Consider the following 13697-nt stretch of genomic DNA (forward strand, 5'->3'; position numbering starts at 1 on the left):
CTATAGTACAGAACTAGTACTCCGAGTAGCAATCTAACTAGCCAAGACCCCATATGTACCAAAAACCCCTAGATGCTTAATAGTAACACCATACTGGCTGTTACTTTTCATTTGCCACTGTCTCAATATTTTCCTGGTGGGCAGTTCTCGTTGTAGCAAATCTCCATGCAGGAATGCGACGTTCAAAAAGTTCATCTAGCTCATGATATGTGCGTCCCTTAGTTTCAGGGAAAAGCAAAATGCATGGGATGAGGTACAAAAACGTAATGCCAGCAAAGAACAAGCCGATCTTCTGACCCCAACCAGCATATTGATTTGACAGCATTAATGGGACGCAGTAATTCTGTGTTTCATGTTAGCTACAACAATTTTAGTTCGTTGAGTAACTTGTTGCCTACAAAAAGGATTCCAGTGAGATACTGAATCGTAACAGCAATCGAAGTAGTCTTGGCACGAAGGTTGGAACTAGATATTTCAACAAGACTGATCCAGCCTTTAATGAGAGATGACGTTAGCTGAAATGATTCTAGATGCCTGTTTTGGGGCCAACTTACCGATAGGTGCTAGTGAGTTAGCATACACAAAAGCCCAGATAGAGCAGAGAGCTACCAAAGCCATTCCCGAGGAGGAGGTCTGCGTCATAAAGCCGAGTCCTCCAACGAGTAAGGTAATAACTCCCATTATCGCGCCTCCGTAGATGACAAGAGTCCTTCGTCCGACTTTGTCAACCATGTAGAACGAAATTAAGATACCAACAACGAGGACCATTTGCTTGATAATGTTTCCCAGGAAAGGGTCATCAACACCGGCGAGCTGAAAGAAATAGGTGGTGTATCCGAACATCAGAGGCACTCCAACAATGTTTTGGAAGGTGAATGGAAGCGTGGAGATGACTGCACGCTTCAAGTTGATCTTGTTTGTGAAAATGGCCTTCCAGGTGCCGGAAGATGCCTTCTTCGATAGAGCGATTGATTCCATCATTTCGTACTTGATGACGGCATATTCGTGGTCGACATCGTAACCATTAACATTTCCGACTAGTTTTCGGAGGGCTTTCTTCCCATCGTCATCCCTGCCTTTTGCCGCATACCAGGCTATTTGATGGTTAGTTTATTAGACCCCTCACCCCGGAATGAGGATAATTACCTGGAGACTCGGGAAGGTAGAGCATTGGGAACATCCATAGCGCGGTAAAGACGAATTCGGAGTAGAATACGTGACGGAAAGCCAGAGGTTTCGTCACTTCGAGAACCTTGAGACCGATGGCCAAGAACACCTGGCCGAGTGCGAAGGCGAGAGAGAAACTGCCCAGTAAGGCTCCACGAAACTGGGGCATTGCAATCTCAGACATGTAAACCATGCAAGACGTTCCCATCATACCTCCCGCACAGCCTGCGACCAACCTGGCGATCAACAGAACCCACCAGTTCGGGGCGATGACTTGGAGAATAATGGACTGGATTTGTAAGAATTAATAAACATTTGCCCAACGTATTTATGAATAAATCATCACTTACCAGAGTAAGAAAAAAGGTGATACCCCACATGTTGAATTTTCGACCAAACCTATCGGCCGTAACCGGAGCAATGGTCTGGATGAGAATAGCGGACACAAAATAGCAAGCTGCCCAGAGTGAAATGTGCTGAGAGTCGAGCGCTGGTTTACCGGTGTCGGGGTCTGTCACTGTAGCAAAGTATCGGATGAAGCCTTCATTGGCAATGATGCTCCCAATTACAGAGTTCGCGTAGCCGGCATACCTGAAATCACCATTAGTCCTATCGTCGGGTGCTCGCGGTCCTTGATTGTACTTACATGCCCGCCATTGACACACCTAGACCGGTGACGTACAACCTCCAGAACTTCCGGACGCATTCGGCTCGTGTCCAGGTGGCGTATGCCGAGGTGACGGCGCTCGTTTCATTGTCGCCTTTTGTGCCAGTGTTTTCGAACTCAACGATATTGGGTTGGTCGGTCTCTTTCGACATGCCGACACCCTGGCCATCCGCTTGGGGCAGTGATTTCTCCATGCCTTAAATGGAACAGGAAACTGAATTGTCTCTGCGTTGTGCACTTTGTTTTGGTAGACGATTGAGTTGCAGATGGGCTATACCAGGCTCCAGGTTTCCAGAGATGGCGAAATCTTTATACTTGGAGATGCCTGGCCACACATGGATTTTCATGATGGAAACACGACAGCCCAGGAAAACGAGCAAGTACTTTTTACCGAAAAATACCCACAAAGGTAGTTAGATGTTGTCCAAACCGACAGTCGCTTCTCCGCAAAATAGCGCCACTACGGCCCTCTCCAAGGATGACGAGTCAGTTGACCCCATACCCCATGTATCTTGACCCAAACTGTGGGATCCAGCGGGGAGTATGTGGAGAAGTTGCATGTTACAGGAGCGGGGAAACCTGACATCGAATCCCCGGTGACAACTGACAACGGGTTTCGGGGAAAAGCCCGTACGAGATTTGGCCCGTACGAGTCAAGTCGAGGCCCACACAGCCAGGGTCTCGCTGGAGAAAGTGTCGGGCGGGACATGCCCCGAAGTATTACGGACACTCACCTTTCTCTTCCTCACCAAGAGGCGCTAAAACAGAGAGAATGGACTTGCCAAGTTGTCACTCGGATCCGGGTGCCCGTTACCGACTGCAGCTTACACCTATGCCCGGCCGAGGTTTACGCCGAATTGGCAAGTAGAGGGTTTAATGCAGAAACCTCAGGACTATCAGATAATGGGTATATCTAAAGTGGTGACACACTGACGATACATCTTCCTGGTCCTTTGGTTTAATTCTTTTCAATGTATCGAATGGTAGTTTGTTTTTAACCCATCCTACTCTTTCATTTTGTCTTGTTTGGATCATCTGCACGCATTCACCAAATATGCTGAAGCCCCAAGCAAATTCCACTCGCGATGTCTTCTCGCTAGACGGAGTGTGGAACTTTGAATTAACTGCCTCGGCTGACATCGAGTCTGAACAAGCATGGAAGCGCACCATCCCACCAACTCGGCAAGTACCGGTTCCCGCCAGCTATAACGATATCTTCGTTGATCAGGCCATTAGAGACCACGTCGGGTGGGTGTACTATCAAAGGCTTGTGACTGTGCCTAGAGGATGGTCTAAGGAGCGATACTTCCTTCGCTTTGATGCCGTTACCCACCGGGGTCGGGTCTACCTTGATGATGATTTTGTTACCGAACACATCGGTGGATACACACCCTTCGAGGCCGACATCACTGACCTCGTCGCCGCTGGACAAAGCTTCCGCTTGACCGTAGCAGTTGAGAACGTGCTCACTTGGGAAACCATCCCACCGGGAAGGGTCGAAACTCTCGACAATGGCCAACGGAAGCAACATTACCAACACGACTTTTTCAATTATGCCGGCTTAGCTCGCTCGGTGTGGCTATATAGCGTGCCGCAGACTTTTATCGATGGCGTCACCGTAACCACAGATGTTACCAACGATTGTCACACGGGTGTCATATCTTTTGAAATCACCACAAACCGGCGAATCGACTCACACCGATGCAAGGTGTTTCTTGAAGATGAGGATGGGAACACTGTTACCCAAGTACAGGGCAAAAAGAACCAGATATCCATCGATTCGGTTCATCTTTGGCAGCCAGGCGCTTCATATCTTTACCAACTTCGCATAAACATCGTCGGAGAAGAAGACCAAAGTACGACACTCGACACCTACCAGGTTGCTGTTGGCTTTCGGTCTGTCAGAGTACACAAGAACCAATTCTTGATAAACCACAAACCTTTTTACTTTACGGGATTTGGGAAGCACGAAGACAGTCCAATCCGAGGCAAAGGACACGACCCTGCCTTTATGATTCATGACTTCCAATTGATGGATTGGATGGGAGCCAACTCCTTCAGGACCTCCCACTACCCCTACGCTGAAGAGGTTCTTGACTACGCGGACCGTCATGGTATCGTGGTTATCGACGAGACAGCAGCTGTCGGTCTCAATCTGGCCATAGTTGCTGGGCTCTTGGGTTGGAAACATACGCCGACGTTTTCCCCCGAGACAATAAATGACAACACTCGAGAAGCACATGCGCAAGCGATCCGTGAGCTCATAGCGCGAGACAAAAATCATCCGTCAGTCGTGATGTGGGCCATCGCGAATGAACCGTCGTCAGCTGAAGCTGGAGTTCGAGAGTACATGGAGCCTTTGGTGGCTCTAACTCGTGAGCTTGACCCGACACGTCCAGTGTGTTTTGCCAACGAGGCACAAGCACCGCCGGAGAAAGATAGGATATCTGATCTTTTTGATGTCCTTTGCCTGAACCGATATTATGGATGGTATCTAAATACCGGCGACCTCAAATCTGCGGAGCGGGGTTTGGAGGCAGATCTGCGCAGTTGGGAAGCCAAGTACGAGAAACCGATCATCATGTCCGAGTATGGCGCTGATACCCAGGTGGGCTTGCACTCTGTTTACGATGTCCCATGGAGCGAGGAATACCAAAGGGATCTTTTGGACATGTCTCACCGGGTGTTTGACCGGGTAGAGAGCCTTGTTGGAGAGCACGTGTGGAATTTTGCCGACTTCCATTGCCCCAGTACCTTTATTTTCCGCGTCGATGGAAACAAAAAAGGCGTATTTACAAGGGACCGAAAGCCGAAAAGCGCCGCCCATGTTTTGAAAAGGCGTTGGACTGATAGAAGGGATGCGGAGTCCGTAGGGGCTACGAAGATTACCAATGGTGCGATGGCCCTCTAAACGCACAGGGAGCACGGCTGTCGAACCGGTTTCAATGTATGTCAGGATAGAATAGGTAGTCACCTAAACAGGAATTTCGTCAACTGGAGGCACAGTCAGTCATTGCTCGGCTGGCCGGAGGATTGCTCGTGCGGCAAATGTTGCGAACTCCGACGCAACGGCGCACGAGTCATGAAGGATCTTATCCCTGCAAGGTGGCATGCGAAAACACGGGCCATGAACCCACTTCGGAGCTAACTGGGGAACTCGCTTGTCTCTAAGAAGCCTGGCTCTAATACGAGAATTAACTTATTGACTGAGTTTGGTTTGGACCAGCTTAGTTCACATTGTGACTTGTGGGGTCGATCAGCCCACCAAGTCTGCGGGGGCGTGGTTACGTCCAGTGCGGTGCTGTGCTGCGCATCTCTCCTCCAAAGGAAGACAGCCTCGGATCCGCGCCGGTAGTGGAAGCTCTATCTACTCTAGCCCAAGAGATACGCAAGCTTAGTTCGGTATTCTCACATCAACCTAGGCCACCTCCGTCGGTATGCCATCCCCAGGAAGATCCGGAAGGGGGTGGTCCTGGTCATTCACGGCCAAGCAAACGAAGGAGATCCAATGGCACAAGTCCTGAAACGATTTCAAATTACCCTCAGGATTCTAATGTTGCCCTGGACGACATTCAAGATTCTCTCAGGCATTTACCTCCCCAGAGTCTGTTGCCAGCATTGCTAGGCTCCTACTTCCATCGCATCCAGCCATGGATTGCGATTGTACACGAGGCTGATTTCAGGGTAAAGCTTCAGAAGCCTGGGGGGCTAAAGCATCTTTCTGTCATCATTCATGCTATGACGGTTGCCGCTTTGCATTTCACACCATGGCATGGACACCTGCTGTCTGCGGCAGAAGTAGCTTCACAGCAGAAGAAGTCAAGGAAACTCGTTATCTTAACCGCGATGGATGAGCTTTCGGTCGAGAATCTGCAATCTCTCATCATTTTGGCGTTCATGGATGTAAGTATGATCGCCACCACCTCTTCAATGCTTAGTAAACGAGGGTAATCTGACCTCCCTCAAGATAAGCAATGGAAACTCCCGCAACGCATGGCCCATCATTGCATCTCTCTCCAGGTCGGTTGAATACCTTCAACTAAGCGTTGAGTCAGAGGGTCGTCAAAAGGTGGGTGCTCTTTTGCAACCCCTTCCACTCCTTCCTACCCCCAAGAGCTGGGTCGAGGAAGAAGAAAGAAGACGGGTGTTTTGGAATGTGTTTATGCTGGATAGGTATGTCTCACCTTCCATAGTGTTTTATAATTGTATTAATGTCTTATAGGTTTTGTTCAATTACCACTGGGTATGTCACGTCAATGCCAATTGGTCTAGTATCATTTGGAATACTAATCACTTGCAGTTGGAATACTAGTCTCACAGCTGCAGATGTCTGTCGAAGGCTTCCGGTATGTGGTGGTCTTTGGTACAAATGTACGCCAGCACCAACTCCGTATTTCGGCATATGGGATCAATCTGCAGCCAAAATGGGAAACTCCATCACTTTCATCCCTGCCCATTACCCTAGTCCGACCCATTCGACCAATACTGAAATCAATGATACCGTAACACCAGCTGCGGGGAGCTGCGCGCCACAAGCACAACCCCAGTCTCCAGACATGACAAACGTTGGGGCCCTGGCATACAACATTGAGTCCCTTGAGTCATTGAGTCGCATCAACAGCTACTTCTTGCAACAGCGCGTTGACTTTAGTAATCGAAAAGAGGTCTCAAGTTGGCTCACACGGTTCAAGGAACTCGATTTACGATTAGTGCAGTAAGACACATACGCCCGTCACCCCCATTCTGAATCCCCGCTCACTCTTCAAAGCTGGAAAATGTTCCTTCCACAGCAATGGCAAGACTCTGGAATATCTCGTGAGACGATGCCTGGCGTAATGGACCCTAACATGACTGCGGCCCATGCAACACATAACACCTCCATGATCCTCCTTCATCAAAGAATAGCCTACCCCGGTCCAGAGTTGGTGGCTTTGAAACTCCCAACATTGTGCAGTGCCGAGACATGCCGGGGTGCGGCGGTTGAGACAGCGAATATCACCCAAAAATATCTCGACCATTCCCCAAAGGACAGTCTTGTATCTCCTCAACTAGCTCTTGCGGCATTTGTCAGCGCCAGGGTGCTTTTAAGTGAGCCCCAAATTCAGGTGCGTTCTTAGAGATGATATTGACAAAGCTTATCATAGTTCACTCGCGCTTCTATGGTACACTTCTGGCCACCGAATTTTGGGTGCTGGTGGAGAATCTGAAAGAAATGTCGAGACGGTGGACCAACGATTCCAGCACACAACGAGAATCGCTTTTTGGCCATTTTGCCGTCCGACTTCAAAAGCTTCACGAACATTGCCAACGTAATCCCAATTTCCAAATCGACATATCTGGATGCACTGAGGAGACATATTTGGACCCAGATTGCATCCCGTCACGCCAGGATCTTCAACAACATAGTCCCGAATTTTCCGATAGAGTCCCCCGGGTTAATGGCCAGAATGATCCAAATATGGAAACTGGTGCAGGAAAGTCTCCGGCCTCGCAACTTCCCAACAGACACCAGCCTACCATGGATGGAGCGAGCGACGCTAGAGAATGGATTCAGCCTTTGACTAGCACAGGGGGGGACGAACTAGCGACGATATCTCAGATACTGATGGACCAAAGATTTATGGAGATGGATCGTGTTATCAGCTTTGACGATATGATGTTTACTTCCCGTCCTAGTGAGACGGCATCGGCCTCTCTGGATCAAGGTCACGGCTGGAGTATTCCGACAGAGGGGCAAGCTTCAAGTGGTTTGACGGGCGACGGCTGCCCTCCTATATATTGGGATTCAATTTAGAGTATTGATTTAGAAGATCCTTTTTTTTTACGTTTACTTAAGATCATCAGACAGATCAAGGCCGTGCAGTATTCTCAAACAGCAGAGATAAACAGTACGTACTACACCCAGTAGCAGAAGAAACAGTAGATGAACAATAACGTTATTCAACCCTGCTGTCTCTCTGCAGTCAACGAACGATCTTTCTATCTGTAGGTAACAACCTTGAGACAGTCACTTTATTCCGAGCCATAAGATATAAGAGAGACTGATATCTCCCGTCGTCAAAGAACCAACTTCCCTTCTAATATTCATCCAATTTCATTAACTTTCATCATGGCGACCATCATCCGTTCAGCTCTTTCCAGGAATAACCCTGTATATCAGGAATATAGAATAATATTCCAATATGATGTTGAATATCTTTGTGATCCACAAGAAAATAGAGAAAGAGGTAAATTTAAAGCCCATCGGAAATTCCTTGAAGCGGCAACAGATCGCGTATCCAGTCGTGCTGTATGATGTGGCGAGTGGCTGAAAAGCCTATATTCTTCAAGGAATTTTCGATGGGCTTTAAATTTGCCTCTTTCTTATTGTCTTGTGGATTATCAAAGTATTCAACATAATGTCGGAATATTGTTCTATATCCCTATATAATTTAGAAGATTAAATGTATAAAATCACCGTGGCTTAAACTTGTCAGGCCGTAAAGCTGTGGCTGATCCAGCCATCGCTCTTGAACAGATTTACCTGCTTTTTTCCAACCACCGTTCGCTTCCTTGGATACGGCGAATACCTTTGTAACCAGAATAACCTCTTCGCCTTCCTCCAAACCAAGTATATTTTGCTCGATGAGTGGTATAAGGGTGCGGCAGGCCATTAGGTTGGTATTTGGCTCAGGTTTGAAACTGGTAACCGAGGTCGTGCCTATGCTTGGAAGCAACAACTCTGTGCTGACACCTGACATCCCTGAACTGCTCATTATGAGCACTGATGAAGGATTTAAGATTACTCCCTCGGTCAAGCCAACTTCGACGTCCTTTTCCGGAACTGTCATTCTAAGAACTGGAAGAGAGAGGGCATCAGAGCGACGACGGCCATTAACAGCAAATCCCCCCTCCGCAGTAAAAACTCTTCCTATCTTTCTCAACGCTCGAAGGCGGTGGATTCTGACATGCCAATCTGGCCATCTGTTAGTGGGTGGAACAAGTGTTGTATTGACAATGACGCTGCGATCTGGCCACGGATACCACGAAACGCTCGCAGTTATGACCTGCTCGCTCACACTACCGCGAATGAGCGATTGAGAGAACTTGGCCTCTCCACTTCTATACTTGACAGCCCAAGTGTCGGTTCCGTCTCTGCTTAGTGCCAATGTGGAATCGGGAGCAAGTTGTCCGAGCGTCACATGGCCTGTTGGAACGGAAAATGCGAATGAAGATGAGTAGGCAAATTTGGAATATTTTGAGGTGACCCCTTTGAATGGAACCGCGACAAATTGTGAGGTAGAGAGGAGGAAGTGGTGGTTGCCGTCAGGATGATTGCACAGAATTTGACGAGGAGCTTGTATGATCGCAACTCCGCCTCTAGAACCAGGCCGCTCAGGCTCGGTCCAAAAGGCGTCGTTTTCACCAAGAGCAACGACAATTAGTGATTTCATAGCCCAATATACAGACTGAGGAGAGTTGTAGTCCTCAGTCAAGTACATGTTTCTGGTCATCAATGTGTCAGTGAGGCTCACCGCAAAATGAATGGCGGCTTACGGATAAATCCAGCCCAGGTTGAGAGTGCCATCCGGATCAAAGATGTCTTCCGAATGTCTGGCCCACCATCTGAGATGGCGTAACAAATAACCTTTGATAGCACCAGGAGTTTCCAGCTAGTTTAGCATGTCCGACACATTTGCCAGGGCTAGGGCGGCGAAGAAACCTCCACATGCAAACCGATACGTGAGGGACCGTCCAAATGGGATGGCAGCTCCTGATAAACGGGATGTGTTAGGGTTCAGGATATTATGTTAGGGTTCGGGATATTAGTGTGTAGGAAGACATGACTGACCATCCGTGTCAAAGAACCTCGAAAATCCTTGTCCGAAATCCCTAGCTTGCTGACGATATTTTTCCGTTCTTTTTAAATCCAAATCATAGGCAAACCGAACGTATAAAAGCTGGCTGAACTGGATAGCAAAGCTCCCAGAGTAGTAATCCACGCTTCTGGACGCTTGGATTGTATTAGCACGCCCTGTTTCGAGATGGACGCGATATTCTTCCTCGTCGATCTCAGAGCTTCTCCACACACCATCCCCGGACCATCCGTCGCAGATGTACATGGAGTCTAGGACCTCCAGATCAACTCGCATGGATTCTCTAACCTCGGGGGTATCAACGCCGCAGACTCGGCGAAGGGCAAGGTTTGCAAAGACGCGGAACCACAGCCAGTTGGCCGGCGGCATCGCCTTCCCGTGGAGCCCAAGGAGCCAGTGGATCATATTACTTTGCGTTTTAGGGCTGAAACGGTCCCAGAGCAGGTGTTTTGGGGTAGCCAGGAGGGCAAAGGAAATCATCTCTGTCTCAACCATGCGTTGATCCATGTCCTTGATGGCGCCCCAATACTCAGGATGCTCTGGGTCGACGCCAGCCTCGAACCCCTCAACCCACTGATCGATGAGGTCCCAGGCAGGCTCGCCACCCATCAAGAGGGCGCCAATAGCCCAAAGAGGACGGGCAAACCCTTCCAGCTGGGCTGCTGTCTCATCGAACTTTGTGCCGACCGCGCGAGGAATGCGGATGCGGGCATGGGCTGGGGAGAAGTATTGTGTGAGGGGTTTGAGCAAGGCCACAACGGCCTGCATAACGTCTGCACGCGTCTGAAGAGGATTATCTGAGAAGCCACCAAGCGACGGCATTATCAATTGAGTATGCGGGATCGTGCAAAACGTTAAGAAGCTCAATTCACTGACCGTATGTCCAGACGAATTCGCGTCACTGTCGCAACAATTTTTGACACCTCGCATGCTGGAGTCGGGCGATCGAGCGGCCGAAGATTACACCGGCATTAATCCCGAGGGCCCGAACAGATGTGGGGTCCCTGGTCATCGTGATAGGCGTGTACGTTTGAGCCAACAACCCGGAGAGTTGAAAGCGGGATGCTCGCTACTAGATCTACATAAGGCCGTGGCTATGTCAACTGAGCATTTGGAATTAATGGTTTCTGCTGAAGATTCAACAGCTTGCCTTCCAAAGTCGCAAGCGGCGCCATTCAGTCAGAATGGGCAGTATTGACATTTGTCCATCGCTCAACGACGATTCTCATAATACGCCAGAGCGCCCCTGGCAGAGGATACCAGTCAATGTCTCGCCAGAACTGTATTCGGAAAATGTAATTGCGAAAATCATACGAACGGCAACTGACAGCCTCATAAATAATGTGAGCCTTCACTATGAGTTTTAACATATCAATCGCTAATTCGTATCCAGTGTCCCCCGGTCAAATACCCGCACGTGGTGCCTCAGGAGGGTGATTTCGGGCGGTATGAATTAACGAGCATTGATTTCTGGACTTGTGGATTCTTTCCGGGTAGTATTTACTCCCTTCTTGAAAGGGCCATCAAATTTCCCAACAGTCTCTGGACAAGCACAGATGGCGGCAAAAATCTTGCAAATGTGAGAGAACAACTCGCCATTCTTGGCCGAATATGGTCAGATCCGATCCATACCCAAGCCCATTTAACCAATACCCACGATCTGGGCTTCATCATTCTCCCCCATATGCGACCACGGTGGGAGCTCTTCCACGATCAAGCGGCTCTGAACACCATAATCACTGCAGCTCAGAGTCTTTACACTCGATTCAATGCAAAAGTTGGAGCCATCCGGTCTTGGGACGAGATTGTATGGCAAAGAGACGCATATCACATAAAGGGAAAAGAGGACAACTTCATCGTCATAATCGACTCATTGTGCAATCTTGAGCTACTCTTTTACGCTGCTGCCCATAGTGGTTTGAGTTATCTAGCGAACGCTGCTATTATTCATGCAAAGACACTGGCAACGACGCACCTGAGACCGGAACCATCAAGACACCGAAAGGGGTTCAACGGCATGCTCTATAGCTCCAGCCATGTTGTTAACTTTTCGCCTATTACAGGAGAAATTAAGGAGCGACGAACTGTCCAGGGCCATAACACTGCGTCGACTTGGTCCCGTGGCCAAGCATGGGCCATAATTGGATATTCACAGGCCTACACATGGACAGGTGACACTCAATTTCTCGACATTGCTTGCGGTTTGGCAGAATACTTCTTGTTGCGACTTGAAGAGGCTCCATCTTGTGTCGAAGTCGAAGTCGGGGATGGAACCAGTGGCAAAGTAGGTCGTTATGTGCCAGTTTGGGACTTCGACGCCCCTATTGAGAATGAAGTATCACCACTCCGAGACACATCAGCTGGAACCGCCGCCGCAAATGGGATGCTCATTCTTGCACAGGCTCTATCTGGTCAAGGAAAACATGTGACCAGTGCGAGGTTTCTGGATGCTGCTACTTGTATTATGAGAGACATCATTGCCTATTCATTATCGACAGAAAAGGCCACACTGAGTGATGGATTAAATGGAAAGCTCATCGGAGTAAATGCCTCCCCAGGGGAGAGGGTATTTGAAGCAATTCTCAAGAATGCAACAGTGTCTAATAATGACAATAACTTTGTAAAAATTCGAGACCACGGCTTAGTTTATGCGGACTATTTCTTCATCGAATTTGGTACTCGGCTGCTTCGTCTGGGGTTTGTCTAAAGAACACAGTTAGAATATTTTAGAATAGACTTCCACCTAGAAGAGGTGAAATATCATGCGAGTCTCGAGCTTCTTCTTACGTATAGGTAGCACCCTGATATGAGGTTGGCGATAAAATTCATACAATGGCCTAAAATAATTGATAAATGACGTCATCCTATGTCAACTTTCAGAGCGCGCGGTTTCGATATTGGAAAACGGGTGCGGTACATTTAATCGAACTCGTCTAAAATGTATTCACAACTCTTTAGTTTGTTTTAAAAAAATTAAATGCGGTATCATCCGAGGTACGTAATAGCCAAGTGGGATACTTTGTGGAAAAGTGAGGTTGCCGGTTGATTGAAGTAATTCGTGTAGGGGAGCGAGGATACGATTTGGGGTGCATGATGTACTTATTGGATTAGAATAGGCGGTGTAGCGCCTTTATTTCGGCCTCTGGGAGTACAAGGTAGGCTCCGATGGGCCTAGAGCTTTGCGGTTTGGTGGTCGTGAGAATAGATCTTTTCTTATTTTCCCGTACTGGGGTCCGCTGAAAACTCCCAAGAAGGTAGAAGTTGAATGGTTGTTAGTAGCACCGACTTCCAGCGCCATTAACATTGGTACTCTGGACAAAGAGACCGAAGGCAGTTTCTTAAACACTCCTGAGTGAGTCCATGTACCTTCGGTGAACAGATTTCATGCGTTACGTGACATGGGTACCCGTTCACTGTTGTAATCTTGCCCGGACATTAACGTCTCCGCTTCGAAGCATCTACGGACATTTCTCCTCCATCCCGGTCTTTCCGGACATTTTCGTGTCCACCCCGACCTGGGGCGCAGCTAGTCAGACAATCACGTTTCGACCCTGGAACTTACGCCGGAATTTAATTCAAGTTCATAGTGGCTCGGAGTCGCATCGAGTCATTCTGTTCTCGGGATGGTCTCCGTGCAGCAGTACCATGTGAATCCCCATCTCAACCAACAAGTTGGTGTTCCATGTTTGATCCCAAGCCATGTGCGGAATCGCTATGAATTTTACTAGTCGGGGAATGTGGGCAGATTTATCAAGGCTTGGAAAACAGCACTGTTGAGGTCAAATTTGGCTCGCTGGTCCTCGCGCATTAGAATAACACGTACCTCGATAGTACTGACTCTGTACATCAGAGACTTCGCCGGCTAGTTCCCTCCGTTCAAGTCACTGGTACCCACATTCCACCATCCAGCCGGTGTGGGTGCTACGCAACTGCGAATTCTATACAGGTAACCCTCAACTCAAATGGATCTGGCAGCCCAAACACTTTGACTACATCCACATCCGCGA

At 48.5% G+C, this 13697-nt stretch overlaps 5 protein-coding genes across 5 annotated transcripts; 3 read left to right on the forward strand and 2 right to left on the reverse strand.

Annotated features, from left to right (window-relative positions):
- Window positions 1-100: 100 nt before the first annotated feature.
- BGZ61DRAFT_340806 (general substrate transporter) lies at window positions 101-1986 on the reverse strand (the record flags this gene model as incomplete). The annotated part of the gene is made up of 6 exons (XM_046239343.1): window positions 101-343; window positions 399-493; window positions 555-1094; window positions 1147-1456; window positions 1518-1758; window positions 1814-1986. 6 exons carry the CDS (start codon window positions 1984-1986, stop codon window positions 101-103), a joined length of 1602 nt encoding a protein of 533 aa, XP_046111366.1.
- A 902-nt stretch (window positions 1987-2888) lies between these two features.
- Window positions 2889-4745, forward strand: BGZ61DRAFT_527511 (glycoside hydrolase superfamily; the record flags this gene model as incomplete). Its single annotated transcript, XM_046253115.1, has 1 exon — window positions 2889-4745. The coding sequence occupies one exon, from the start codon at window positions 2889-2891 to the stop codon at window positions 4743-4745; it is 1857 nt and encodes a 618-aa protein (XP_046111367.1).
- A 650-nt stretch (window positions 4746-5395) lies between these two features.
- On the forward strand, window positions 5396-7628 carry BGZ61DRAFT_339662 (uncharacterized protein; the record flags this gene model as incomplete). The annotated part of the gene is made up of 5 exons (XM_046239250.1): window positions 5396-5737; window positions 5802-6007; window positions 6135-6548; window positions 6603-6922; window positions 6979-7628. Coding segments are annotated over 5 exons (1932 nt in total), but the record flags the coding sequence as incomplete, so codon positions are not given.
- Window positions 7629-8265: 637 nt separating this feature from the next.
- Window positions 8266-10512, reverse strand: BGZ61DRAFT_490199 (uncharacterized protein; the record flags this gene model as incomplete). Its single annotated transcript, XM_046250306.1, has 4 exons — window positions 8266-9319; window positions 9371-9439; window positions 9506-9587; window positions 9666-10512. 4 exons carry the CDS (start codon window positions 10510-10512, stop codon window positions 8266-8268), a joined length of 2052 nt encoding a protein of 683 aa, XP_046111369.1.
- A 362-nt stretch (window positions 10513-10874) lies between these two features.
- BGZ61DRAFT_341358 (Six-hairpin glycosidase-like protein) lies at window positions 10875-12397 on the forward strand (the record flags this gene model as incomplete). Its single annotated transcript, XM_046239396.1, has 2 exons — window positions 10875-11033; window positions 11084-12397. 2 exons carry the CDS (start codon window positions 10875-10877, stop codon window positions 12395-12397), a joined length of 1473 nt encoding a protein of 490 aa, XP_046111370.1.
- Between the last annotated feature and the right edge of the window lie 1300 nt (window positions 12398-13697).

The sequence above is a fragment of the Ilyonectria robusta genome (genome assembly GCF_021365365.1).
Source record: "Ilyonectria robusta strain PMI_751 chromosome Unknown BGZ61scaffold_2, whole genome shotgun sequence".
In the NCBI taxonomy this organism is placed as follows: Eukaryota; Fungi; Ascomycota; class Sordariomycetes; order Hypocreales; family Nectriaceae; genus Ilyonectria; species Ilyonectria robusta.